Consider the following 14,187-nt stretch of genomic DNA (forward strand, 5'->3'; position numbering starts at 1 on the left):
AGAAAAATCACACCTCCTTAGATAACCCTTACAATCTACCTGCATTTCCTGCACCCATGTATTTGGAATTGGTAACAAATGGGAAAGGAAATCATGTGAATATATTGCCTTATTTACTGTGCATATTGTGCATTAAAACCAGAAAGCACAACTGTTGCTTGGCTGACTCCTACCCATATGTGTTGTTTTTTTTTAAAAAAAGACAAGTTATTCTATAAGCTAAGAAGTTACATTCAATGGCTTTCCTATTACATTCAATTTTTTAGGACAGTATACCAACCTTAGAATGCAAAAGCAAGCAATATACAAGGTCCCATTTGCTGTCAGAAAGGAAGTTGATTGCAAGATCTCAGGTAGCAGTTTGTGCAAATAATAGTCAAGTTTTCGTTTCCTGAGAATAGCTGCAATCTGAGGGAGGAGGGAAGAAAAAAGGGAGGACAAACTTTAATTCAATTATGTTCTTTCTTGCACATTGTAAAGCAAAAAGTAAAATGAGATATGCCCATTTATGTAGTAAATCAAATCTCCTTAAATTTGCACGTTTTATGAACAATACCACAAAGATTTCCTTTGAACTTGTTCCAGATATTACAGTATTTATACCAGGAAATACACCACATAAGCTTAAGTGGAAACTATGGGAGACGTTTTACTACCTTGTTACCATTGGCCGTTATAGTCAGAAAGGCTGTCTGCCAAATAGCAGAACTTTAAGATGTAATAAACTCACAGAGATTTGTCTTTCAGGCAATTGGACTACCTGGTAACAAAGGTCAGAATACCACTAAGCAACCCAGATGTGGGCCCCAAAGTGATGATGCATTTCTAAAGGTTTTCTACTTCAACCAAATAACTCCGAGTACTCCAATATTTCACCGTTTGTTAAAAGAACGCATTTTCTTGATCAATTTTATAGAAATGCTATGTATAAACATTACGTTATGTACTCCTGAAGTAGGAAACAGGTTGGATCTGAAAAGTGAGCGCTCTGCTTGGTCAGTTGAATTTATGTTATGAAGAACTGTTTGCTAAAGGCTCAAACACAGCACATCCTTCTTGTCCACTGAAAACTTGCAACTATTAGAACAAGGAGCAAGGCAAAACTCAGAGGTGCACAAATTTAAAGACATGAGGCAACAGACAATTCAAATACTGAAATTCAGATTAGGCAGGATAAAAAAAATGTTATCCTTTGAAGTGTCTGAATATCTGAACAGATTGCCTCTAAGAGGTTGTGGACCCTCCATCACTGGAGATCCTTTAAAGCTCAGACCAGGAAATGCCCCAGATACACCTATCTTGAGTACAAGGCTGGGACCACATGGCTTCCAAACCTCCATGGTTCCATGAGATTAGAATTTGGGTGCACCGACAGACAGACTTGTTTTTAATAGCACTATCATGTTCACCTACACTGGTTTCTCAAGGACTCTCAAAACTAGCTGGAGCTTTCAACCAATGCTTACGATCAGAAAAGCTGCAGACAAAAAGAACTTGAAACTACAAGTGCTGATGAGAATGATGGGCAGCCTGTTGGTCAACAACACCTCTTGAGAACTTGGTTTCTCAATTCAAAGATATGGGGGAAGGAATTGTTCTTCTCAAAACCTGTCCAGTTGCACTGAATAGAAAAATGTTTTAGAGACAGAGATAGGATGAGGCTTCTGCTAGAGCTAACCATAAGGGAGCTCTGCCAAAACAAGTGCCCAAAACAAAGCCTGAACTAAGGATTAAGGAGAAACATATGCACGAACAGACTTCTGAAAATAGATTAAAGCACCACTTCATCACATGTCAAGACTGTTTAAGCCATAATGGATTAGGCAACAATGCAATCCAGATAATCGTTTTGTTGCAGCAAAGTCTTAATGCAGACTAAACACCAGATTACTTGTTGCCACCTCCTCGGCTATTTCCAGTCTACTGTACAAAGGTTGTGAATATTTGGAACAGAAGAATGTTTTTTTCTTTTTAAAGAGCACAACCTTTGAGCTGAAGCATACAGCCTTGTTTCCTCCGAACGAGCATTTTATACTTCTGTATATCCTTTTGTATTTCTTTTAAATATGTAAAAAGAAAATATTGGTATGTTATAAAGCAGTGACAAATCAAAAGCTTATTATAAGGTTATTCTGTAGCTTCTCTAATAAGTTTTATACTAGTTTTCCACTTTCCCTTCTCTTCACTATTCAACTCCTAAATGAAAGGCAGAAGAGAACCAGGAAAAACAACACACAGTCCAGGCTGACGAAACACCTTCCTTTTCCCCTGCCATCAATGGTGCAATTACATGGAACAAACACCAGCGATGCTTCCAGACACCACCTTGTACTCCCTTCCAGCTCTCCACAGTTAAAAAAAAAAGTACTCTTACAGTTGAAATAGGCAAGAGAGAATTGGAAACCTGTCAGCCCATGGCATTTCCTGACTCCCACTGGGATAAACTCCATTCAGGTGAGTTGGGAGGTCACTGTGATGAAGGCCAAACGCTTCACAACAAACGCTCTGCTGAAGGCTTAGCACCAGACATCAGCAACAGATACCAGCATGGAATGAAAGGGCTATCAGGAAGCCCAGTAGCTACTTCCTTGGCAAGCTTTAATGCCCATGAAGAGAGTGCTAACAGGTGGAGCACAAGGTTTGATGGTAACATGTGCTAAGTGAGGCACCCTGAAAAGTCAGACCCAGGAAAACAGCTGTCTCATTGAAAACACATACACAGATCTCCAGAGCTATGGGAGGAAACCTCACTACAATCCAGTACAGGAGGGAGACTTATTTTTTTACACCATCTGTTAGTAATACAATGGGGAACAGTTTTAAACTAAAAGAGGGAAAATTTAGGTTAGAAGTTAGGAATAAATTTTTCACTCAGGGGGTGGTGAAGCCCTATTGCCCAGAGAAGCTGTGGTGCTCCATCCCTATATGTGCTCAAGGCCAGGTTGGATGGGTCCTGGGCAGCCTTAGCTAGTGGGGGGCAACCAGCCCATGGCAGGGGTTTGGGCAGGCTTTTAGGTCTCTTCCAACTCAAGCCATTCTGAGATTCTATGTAAAAAAAACAGATGAATCCTCAGACTCCTTTACTTGGGTACCTAAGGGAGGTCTGCTTTGTAACCTAAGTACTGACAGATTAAATTTGGGATGTTACTCACTATAACAATGAAGGACTGCAAGTCTGAGTCAACTGACTGTTCCAAACAGTTCACTACCACATATCCAAGAGTGGCCAAAACAGTTCCATGCCTCCCGGTGCTCTTCTTTCCTCTCCATAGTTTCTCAGCTACATTCTTCTCTTTTTGAGATAGAGCAGCAGAAAAATTCTTCAGTGCTTACAGACCACTGCAGATTTCCAGCATTAGTAAGAAAGCATGGCATACCCGCAACATGAGTGGAGCAAAGCCATATTATAATGCCATGAGTGTTTGCCACTGCATGAAACCCAGATACCATATTCCTTCCCTTTGATTTCACACTGCTTGTGCTGCCTCATCTCTCCTCCTAACCCCGAGATCTACCTGCAGTCCAAGACATGGAAGAATGCACCCTTCATACCACTACAAGATCATGATTTCATGGCATGAAAAAGATAACAAGATAACCCTTTGCAATACAATATGACCTTTCCTCTTCTTTTTTTCTTCTGAGAAATATCACAAAGAGTGTAGAACAGTTTCACTGATGCTAACAAATAATGCTGACTGTGCTGCTTTCTGACTAGCAGACACAAGGCAGCTTGTGCTTCTCATTTGCCTACGTGCTGCATATCAACCATTTAAAAACAACTGACAAAGCTGTAAAATCAAAGTATTACCCAGCATACACATCTCTCTAAGGAGGAGACTAGAAAGGGAACAGAAGACCTAATAAAATCAATGCTCAACATATAGCTGATGTTCTATCCAGCTCTAACACATAAACCAGTATGGATGACATTAACATGAAGCACCAGTTAGGTAATAGCACTTCCTCAAAGAGATCTGCTCTTTGCGGATAAAGAATACACAGCTCCAGAGGTGGACACCACAGCTCCAGAGGGGGACACCACAGCTCCAGAGGGGGACACCACAGCTCCAGAGGGGGACACCACAGCTCCAGAGGGGGACACCACAGCTCCAGAGGGGGACACCACAGCTCAGCACTCTCAGCTTCTAAAGCAGCCCACCAGTGAATCTCACTTGTCTCAGTGCCCTACGAGAAACACTCTTCTAGATGCTCAAACAATAACCAAGATCAAAAAGGAATTTAAAACAAGTCATGCACTGTCTCAGGGAAGATGTTCAGAGCTTTCAGGAGTTTGTAACTTCCCTCTTTGCATCCAAATATTATGGCTCTTGATCTCCTTTCAGATCAACACAGTCCACAGAAAACACTGATATTTCCAGATTCAAAACAGGAAACATATGGGAATCTGGGCGAAACTTCGATCCCAGCACTTCAGTCCTCAGGCAGCTAAACTTGTACATTCACAGTAAGACAAGTAACACCCACACAGTGGTGAGAAGTCAGAGTGATGAAACACACCCCAATTCCTGTCGTGTGCCACTTCTGCCCTACAGCCACGTGCTGAAAGAAGGCTGGGACAGAACCAGACCTGTCAGACTGACTTCCAGGGAAAACATATCTGGTTCCAAATAAGACAATTAATTTGATACTGTGCATGTCATCAGGTGAAGCCTGGTGAATAAGTTTCCATCCCTGGATGTGTTTAAAAACCATTTGGATGCGGTACTCAGGGACATGATTTAGCAGCGGGTTGTTAGAGTTAGGGTAGTGTGGTTAGGTTGTGGTTGGACTTGATGATCTGTAAGGTGTTTTCCAACCTGAGCAATTCTATGATTCTATGAACCACAGATGGCACCGGCTTGACTCAGTGCAAGTGATGACCAACATACACATGCTGATGGATTCTGTGGCAGGCTAAAAAACACAGAACTTGCACTAGCTCTGCTGTGTGAATACAGCATTATTTTGTTCATTTCCTTCAAGCCACCATTTCTTAAGCTTGTACAAACTTTATGTTTAAGAATGCAAACATTTCCATCAAGCTTTAGTGAACATGGATGCCCCATCCCTGGAGGCATTCAAGGCCAGGCTGGATGTGGCTCTGGGCAGCCTGGTCTGTTGGCTGGCGACCCTGCACATAGCAGGAGGGTTGAAACTGGATGATCATTGTGGTCCTTTTCAACCCAGGCCATTCTATGATTCTATGAACATAGCCCAGCATGCAACACTGACTGATAGAAACTGAAAAAAAAAAAAAAAAAAAAAGGAAAAAAAAAAAAAAAGCATAATCATTTCTACTTCGTTCCTTCACAAGTGCCACTAAAATTGAGCACACTGTAACAAACTTAAGTAAAAAAAAAAACAATACAACAACTACAAAAACACTGAGACACCCAGCCACATCTCCAGGCACAGAGCTCCATGACTTATATGAAAGTGGCTATCTAGCATGCTTAGGCAAATGCAAAATGCAAATTTAGACATTACCAATAATGCTGTGCTGAGTATATATCATATAAACCACACAGCAAATCATTAACAAGCTAGGGAAACCCTCACAACACAAGTTATGGGAATGGGCCCTTAGAGTGATCCAGCCCAACTGCTCGATCTCTTCAGAGCTATAACTGTATTATCGAGGGCACTGTGCTATGTTTCTTGAGCACTGACATCAACCACCTCTCCAGCAAGCCTGTTCCAGTGCCTGCTCACCCTTATGATAAAGATATTTTTCTTAATGCCTAGACTGAGTCTCCCCAATGCACATCCACACATCCCCTAATCAGGTTCCCTAAGCAGAGCTTGGCACCTCCCTGCTTCCCCTCCTGGGGACTTCTGGAGAAAACTGAAAGCAAAGCAATCCTCAGCATTTAAACCAGATAAGAAAATGCCTTATGCCACACGAGCGATCCTCAGACTGATGTCAGATTTGTTTCAAAGCTATATTTTAATACATTAATTAATACACATACGCTTAATGTTCCGCACTCTTGCAATTCTGAACGAATTTTCTAAGGACTCTCTTGCCTTAAAAATTATTTTTAAGCACTCTGGAATGACTTAATCACAAAATACCCTCAGGTAACTTTTATGTTTCGAAAGACACTGTTGCCTAAACCAGCAATTTGTTCAGGTGACTCCTCTTAAACATTCAGATCTCGTGCTCCCCAATTAGCTGGTACCACCCTGATAAAAAAAAATATGGAAGTGAAGCTTTATAATCTCATAAGTCAGCTCCTGCCATACCGCAAGGAAGACTGTGTTTCCCTGCTCTGCCCTCAACTTCCTTCCTCTGTGCCTTGAGAGATGCTGAGCATTAGGGATGTGGGTCGTCTTGTTGTGTTCGGTTTTGGTATGTTTTCAACTTTGCATATCATTCACTCAAGTAAAAAACATAGAAACAAACAGGAGCATTCATGTACTCTCTGATTACCTTCAGTTCTTGCACACAGAGAACAGATATACACCTGCTTGACAGAAGCCCCTTTGCCAGGTTTGCTGGTTCCCAGTGCCTGCGCTGAGCTCATTGCTCTGCCGAGGCTGGGAACTCTCGCCATCACTGCAGTGCAGACTCCAGGCCATCCTTGCACCTTTGAGCATCAACACCTCAGTGCAGCTGAATTCCTCCACTGATTCCTTTGAAATGTTTGGACTTCTCCCCACTGAAATAAGCATCTCACCAGACAAATGTTTTGGTCTATTTTACCTTTATTCAGGAATGTTACTAGACTGTCCTAAAAGCTGCCTGAACAGACCAAAATGATTGCAGCCTGGAATGTAGATGTTGCTACCAGGTTCCTTCTTTAGGAACATTCAAACTAATTTTAGTCATAATTAAAGTGGCTTCCAGAAGAACCTGAAAGCAAGAACGCACTGACCTGCAGGTCTCTCAGAACACAGTGCAGAACTGAGATGATCAGATAACCCAGCACGTGATTATAGCATCAGATCACGCCATAAACAAATCCCATTTCTTGATGGGCTCCATCCCAATATGCAGAAGCATGTCACAGGGTAACGTTAACAGCCTTCCGAGGCTCCCCACCCTGTCTCCAAATAAGTAACCATACACAGCACAAACCACACAGATGTCTGTGCCTACATGGACTGATAAAGCTGCATCTGTTTGGTGCTTGGTGCTCCAGGCTTGGCTCAGGATGAATCCAAACAGCTCTCCCTATGAAGAAGCGATGCTGGAGAGAGGCAGAGCCGGCGGGCACCAGATGCCCTTGGGCTGGGCTCTGGCCATGTCCCATAGGGTGTAGGTACAGCCAGGAAAATTATATATCAAGTTGTAAAAGGAAGGAGGAAGCCTGGCTTAAATTAAGCAGGGACAGATGGCCAGGTCAGGAGAATGACAAGTGGAAGGACACAAACAACTCTGCCATCCCACAGGCAAGAAGTCAGAAGAATTATATCCACTGCAAAGTAAGAATCAAACCATTTTTATCTTATGAAAGGAAACGTTACTATCACATCTAGTTACATCACCTCATATGATTGATTAAGCATTTCCATCTACTATGCACCACAAAACAACACGTGAAAAACCTCCAACCCCTCAAGAAACAGAGGACTTTGCCCTGACACGTGTAATGAATGGCAGGCTTCCCACGTGAAATCAATGGGAACCAAAGGCAGCAGAGGCCAAGACAACTCAGACCTGATAATACAGCCACTCACAGCTGGACCCTTCATCCCTTTCCCCAGCCTGAAACAACCTAACTGAGCTCTTGGACTGCATAAAGAGGAGGCTGCTAAGATGATCAGAGAGCTGGAGCACCTCTCCTATGAAGAAAGGTTGAAGGAACTGAGATTGTCTAGCTTGGAGAAGAAAAAGCTCCAGGGAGATCTCATTATGGCCTTCCAGCACTTGAAGGGAGCACATAAGCAGGAGGGAAAATGGCTGTTTATGAGGGTAGATAGTGACGGTACAAGGGGAAATGGTTTTGAGCTGAGACAGGGGAGGCTTAGGATAGATATTAGGAGGAAGTTTTTCACTCAGAGGGTGCTGACACACTGGAACAGGTTGCCCGAGGAGGCTGTTTGTTTTTTAAGACAGGAGTTCAGCAATTTTTAGCCTTTCATCTGGGAGCCTCAATTAATGCTGTAACTAATGACAACAAAGCTTCAGAAACTTCCTGGTGAGATATGAGTCAATGAATGTTCAGTACCCGTTACATCTTACTCTTCTGGAGTTACTAAGTTTCTCTTCCGTTGCACAGCATAGCAGTAATGGCCTCAAGTTGCACCAGAGGAGATTCAGGTTGGATATTAGGAAAAAATATCTGCTAAGAGAAGGGAGGTATCGGAGCAGTCTGCCCAGGGAGGTGGTGGAGATGATATCCCTGAAAGCGTTCATGTAATGTGGAGATGTAGCAATGAGGGATATGGTTAATGGGCACAGGGAGGATGGGTCCATGGTTGGACTATATGATCATAGTAGTTTTTTCCAACCTTAATGATTCAGTGTTTCAAAATAAGTACTGAAAAGAAACATCACATCCTGGCCTGCTGATCAGGATAGCTCACAGAAGATGCAGGTTTGTATTGTAGAGGCTAAGTAAGACTTGGAACTAAAGAGCTATAATCAATTGGTTGAATTTGGAGCTGTACATCCAGGCTGGATGTGGCCCTGGGCAGCCTGGTCTGGTGGTTGGTGATCCTGCCCACGGCAGGAGGGTTAAAACTAAATGATCTTTGATGTCCTTTTCAACCCAGAACATTCTATGACTCTATATTCCACAAAAAGCAAGCCTCCAAAAAGAGCTACACAAAGGAACACTTCACTTGTGAAATGTAAGCAGTCTTAATTACAGCCACTTTATATCCAAAACATTAGTGAGACTGCACACCCATTGCAACCTCCGAATTCTTCAGGTTACTACCTTCTTACCCTCATCCTGTCTGCATACAGCTGTTTGACTCAAGTGGTCTCTAATCCTAAAACCTCACTGGTTATTTTCATGATGTTTCAGAGGGTTAGTGGCTCAAAAAACAAAATTAATTTAACTCTGATTGAGTAAGAAGATGTCAGAATATCACCTATCATCTCAGGACTTGACTTAGACTTTTTGCCTGAAAGACATACCGCTCCAGAGGAATCCACAGCTCACATCGACTCACCATGGTGTTTTAAAATGACCTTTATATCCAAAAACAGCTTCATTTGAGCCAAAGTGCAGACACATACAAGAAGCAGTTGGACATGGCTGACATTTTTCAAGAAGGTATTTCAGGCTGCTCTGGCATTCAGGTATCTCTGGATCTAAAAGGTTTTACAGGTTACATGGGTGCTTCCAACCAAACAAAGCCTCCAGCCAGATGTCTATCTCCACCTAAATGCCACATTACCACGCCCTGTATGAATGCCAGGAAGATCCTTTCTCCTAAAGGATACTATCACTTAATGAAGAACAGATAAATAATAGCTGAGCCTTCATGTATTAAGGAATAATATAGACACAAATGGTTCTGTAGGTGTGTCACTGATGGGTAGATAGGTAAAGTGACAGGTAAGCAGCAGTGTTTACACACAACTGAAACCCCACATACAACATAAACCCACGTTGTCTTCCAATCTCTTCTGGAGAGTGGCCAAATCCACAGTGCTTGGAGCAGCAGTACTTACTGAGATGTCCTGAAAATGAAGTGCACAGAACTAACCCAATTACTCAGGCTCAAAAAAAAAAATATCACCACAATTCTTCACAAATCTTTTTGCCTTTCCCTCAAACACCCTTCCTATTACTAAAGCTTTTCAGGCCTACCTAAGCACCTAGGAAAAATGATTAAGGACCACACAATCACTGGCTACATCTACAAATTACTATATGGTTACTAAGTATACTCTTAGAGAGGGGCATTTGCACTTAGATACAAAATCTACTTTTGCTAAACCAACCAACTAGTACTGGACCAAAAATAACGTCAGTGAAAGTACGATCTAAAGACTTTTTTGTCAAGTAAAAATATAGAAGCACTGTCACATATTAACAACAACCACCACCACCAGTGAACAGCAGCATTTCAAAGCAAAGACTCCTCAAGTTATACACTGAAAGCCAGTGCATTACACATCAAACAGCAGCACAGTGTAAATTCAGCTCCATCAGACTCCCAATAACAGAAGAACCCTCAAACTTTTAAGAGATGTGGGGTGTAGACATTTGAACTCTGGACTGTAACTGTCCCTAACCACATGTCCTTCTCTCCCAGAATGACCCTCTGGCAACATCTTCTCATCCATTTGTACTGATTCATTTCCACACAAGCTTTTGAGAGCAAACTCTTTCACCTACTTGCCTTAGTTATTAGCATGTGGCAACAGAAGGAACAAACAAGCAGAACAGAAATGCAGCTTCTTGGTGCTGTGCTGTTAGACCGGGGTTAAGCAGTACCAGCAACACTCTGAGCATCCACTTACAGGACTATAGAGATAAAGTAGCTTGAATTCACACTATCACTTGAATCTAAATATAGGAGAGAATGTTTGTGCTTTGCAACCACTGTATTTCACCTACAAATACAAGGTTTTCAAATACAACTTTAAGTCCAACAAAGAATTACTTCAGGGATGGCTCTTAATTCAGCACTGCTCTTTCCCTGCCAAGCTACTTAATGTGCAAGGCTTCTCCTTCACCCTCCACAGTCCCTACTGCACCCTTTCAATTTTCACCTGCTGCTGGCTCTGCTGCTCATCAAAACCCTCCTAAGGCTAATTCAGTTCATTACTGCAGCTGAAAATTCAGCCTAGCTACAGGCAGGAGGCAAACATCTTTCTGGGTTAGTGAATGAATTATCTATAGCTCTCCTTGAGCAGATTCAAAGTCCAAGACCACACAAAGTACAGTTACACTTCTGTGAGCAAAGGAAGGCAAACTCTTCCTCCTTCTGTAGGTAACGACAAGATTTTAGAGCAACTGAGGTTTAGGGGAGCTTTCCTCCAAACCCACAGCTGCAGGAAATGTCACATAGGTATGAGCAGGAACTTACCAGGTTTAGCTGCTGCAGAACTTTGATTTAACTACAGAGCTCTTTAAGCTGCTTTATCCTTAGTCAGCCTGATGGATCACTATATAGCTCACTTCAGGATCTCTGCTGCTACAAGTACTCAAGTCCCTGCATGGTAAACTGCTTCTGGAAATTGACTCAGAGGAGAAATTACTGAAGGAAAATGGAGAGGTAGAATAGAGGACACGTTCTTGGTATTGGCTTCCTGTTCCAGCCCAGCGTACATTCACACAAACACTGACAACTTCAGTTTGTGCCACTCCAGCCTGAAAGTACTCACAGCCAAACACGACAACTACTTAGGTCCACAGTGCTACCAACCAACCATTAACTTTCCTTAGCACATCATTTGATGCTATCACAATTTTCACTCAATGGGAGCTTAAACTAATCACGCCGGGACTGCTGCGCTCTCACTCTTTCCCTTCCATTTTATGTCTTCATATCTTTATAACACCATCACAGGCACAAAGCGGGGTACTCAGTGACTTGTTTTACTTCACTCCCAACTCCACTTGCAGCCAGCTCACTGCTCAGCCCTGTGAGCACCGTTACAGCCGGAACACGGAGGTGGGGACAGCAATATACCTGCAGCGCCGTCAGCTTAGATCAGCTTTCAGGATATGTTTACTCAGATGGATACAAACAGATGTCAACTCCTTCTACCTACACCCTAACTTGCTGGACACAAGCCAGATGATATAACTGAGTCCAATTGCACGCCCAAACCAAAATACCTCACCTGTAGGATATTCTCTGACTACTTTACCTCCTCTAAGCCTCAGTATATTCCTTCAGCTTCATTTCTTTATTACACAGAGGTACCTCCTTGATCCTAAGGCACTGATTAACCACGATTCCATTCCCAAGGTGCCACCAACAGCACCGCGCGCATGGTGCACTTACTGCTTGCCATAGACATAACACTAACCTGCTGGGTTAGCCGGGCACATTACCGTTCTCTATTTCAAGCCTCGTAACACCAGGAAATGCTGAAAATAGCACACCCAGGCCCAGCACCCTCCTCCCCACCGAGCTCACCCATCCCGCAGCGCTTATTACCACCACCCCCACAACGTTCCTCTGTGCCCTTCACCCCTCACCCCAGGCCCTGCCTCACACCTCTCACCCAACAGAGCCCTCCGTGATACCCCCAGCACCTCAGGCCCACCCTCTCACCCCCGTACCCTCCCCAAACACCTCCTCCTCCTCCCCCATAGCCCAGACTCCCTCCGCTCCCACCCACCAGGTACAGAGTGCCGTAGATACGGAGGGACTCGGCCAGCGCTCCCTGCATGACATGCAAGAAGGCGACGGAGCAGCGCGGGTGCCAGGTGTGCCCGATCTCGTAGCAGCTGTGGGGGATGGACTTGCTCAGCGCCGCCATCTTGCCGCGCGCGAGCGGACGATGAAGAGAGCCCGGAGGGGACGGGGGGGGGGGGTGCGCGCGCGCGCGCGCTCCCGCCGCGTCACCGGCGATGCGGGAGAAAGGTCGCGCGGGGAGCTGCCGGCGGCGGGGTTACTTGCGGGCAACCGCGGCCGCTTCCTCCCCCCACCCCCTCCCCCCCCCCCCCCCCCCCCCCCCTCCCAACCCTCCCAGCCGGGCTCGCGTGAGCCCCGCAGCCAATCCGCGGCGCCGGGGGGCGGGGTGGGTGGCTGCGGGACGGCGGGGTAGGGCTGACGGCTGCTGAGCGTGGAGGATGGTGAGATGGAAGGGCTGCAAATAAGGAAGGGGTTTGCAATCAAATGGAAAGGGATGCCAGCTGGAAAAGTGGACAGCAAAGCTAAGGAGGGGGAGTTGCAAATCAGGGTTGGGGGTGGGTGCAGTCCTGGGAGTGCTGGAGAGTCTCACTGCTGGGAGCATCTGCACCTGAGTGCATCAGTGTCTGGGAAAGCGAATGGAGTGGGAAGGTTGGGGTGGGGAAACGGACACATTTAGGGCTGCTTAAAGCTTCGGGGTCCCTGGGCAAGCTGTTCCATGCCCACCACCGTCTGGTGCAGAGCAGAGTTCGGTGCTGCCCTGCACTCCCTGTGAGGAGCTGCAGCTGCCATGAAGCCTCCCTTCAGCTCCTCTCCTCTGAGCTGGGCACACCAGCTGCTCCTCATTGCACCCTAACCTTTTGCACTCCTCCCACTTGCTCCCTATGGGTGCAAGACCATACAAGACCTTTCCAGCTGGTTGCTCCAAAAGTAATGCTTCATTATTCTCCAGCCTGTCCAGGTCTGTCCCTTCCCTCTAGCATGTCATCTACACCATTCAGCTTGGTGTCACCTGCATGATGAGGGTGCACTCAATCCTACTGTCCGTGTTGCCTACAGTGATGTTTAATAGTACCAGTTCCAGCACTGATCCCTGAGTCACTCATCATTGGACTCCACTTGGACATTGAGCCATTGACCACAACCCTCTGAGTGCAACCATCCAGCCAGTTCCTTATCCAGTGAGAGGTCCACCCATCAAATCCATTTTTCTCCAATATGGTGACCATGGGACAGTGTCAAATGCTTTGCACATGTCCAAGTAGGTGACATCATGCTGTAACTCCATCATAAAAGGCCACCAAGTTTGCCAAGCATGACTTGCCCTTGGTGAAGCCACGTCTGTTACTACCAATCACTTCATCTTTACTTTCCATGTGCCTTAGTAGGACCTTCAGGAGGATCTGCTCCATGATCTTGCCAAGCACAGAGGTGAGACTCTCTGTCCTGTAGTTCCCTGGATCTTCTTTTCTTTCTTGTCTTGAAAATGGGGGTTAAAGTTTTCCCTTTTCCAATCAGCAGGAACTTCACCAGATTGCCATGACCTTCCAAATACGATGAATAGAGGCTTGGCAATTTCATCCACCTGTTTCCTTGTGGAGTAATTCAGTTCCACACCTTTACTCCATATGCCCTTCCATGTAAGACACCATCTTGTCAGACTGCCCCTCTGCTGCCATTTGTCACACAGGAACAAAATATAACAGAATATTGGTGGGAATGTTCAACCTCTACTGCCATCCCACTGACACTTGCCTCTGACATCATGGACCAACAACACAGTAAAGTAGGAAATGTTGCTTTCAGAGCAGCCCTTGGAGCAGATCTGCAGGTTTTGTGGTTCAGTGACCCACTTGCTTAAAGAACTGTTTGCAGGCAGAAATGGCAGTTGTTGCCTAAGATATAGATTTG

At 44.8% G+C, this 14,187-nt stretch overlaps 1 protein-coding gene across 1 annotated transcript in view; it reads right to left on the bottom strand.

Annotated features, from left to right (window-relative positions):
- Positions 1 to 12,574, bottom strand: part of TMEM135 (transmembrane protein 135) — a 158,501-nt gene extending 145,927 nt beyond the window's left edge. The window contains exons 1-2 of the mRNA XM_072326849.1: positions 12,263 to 12,574; positions 281 to 408 (exon numbers count right to left, since the gene is read on the bottom strand). Coding sequence (XP_072182950.1) covers positions 281 to 408; positions 12,263 to 12,403 — 269 coding nt within the window. The 5' untranslated portion in view covers positions 12,404 to 12,574. The remainder of the gene's footprint in view (positions 1 to 280; positions 409 to 12,262) is intronic.
- Positions 12,575 to 14,187: the final 1,613 nt, after the last annotated feature.

Source organism: Excalfactoria chinensis, chromosome 1 (genome assembly GCF_039878825.1).
Source record: "Excalfactoria chinensis isolate bCotChi1 chromosome 1, bCotChi1.hap2, whole genome shotgun sequence".
NCBI classification, from domain to species: domain Eukaryota; kingdom Metazoa; phylum Chordata; class Aves; order Galliformes; family Phasianidae; genus Excalfactoria; species Excalfactoria chinensis.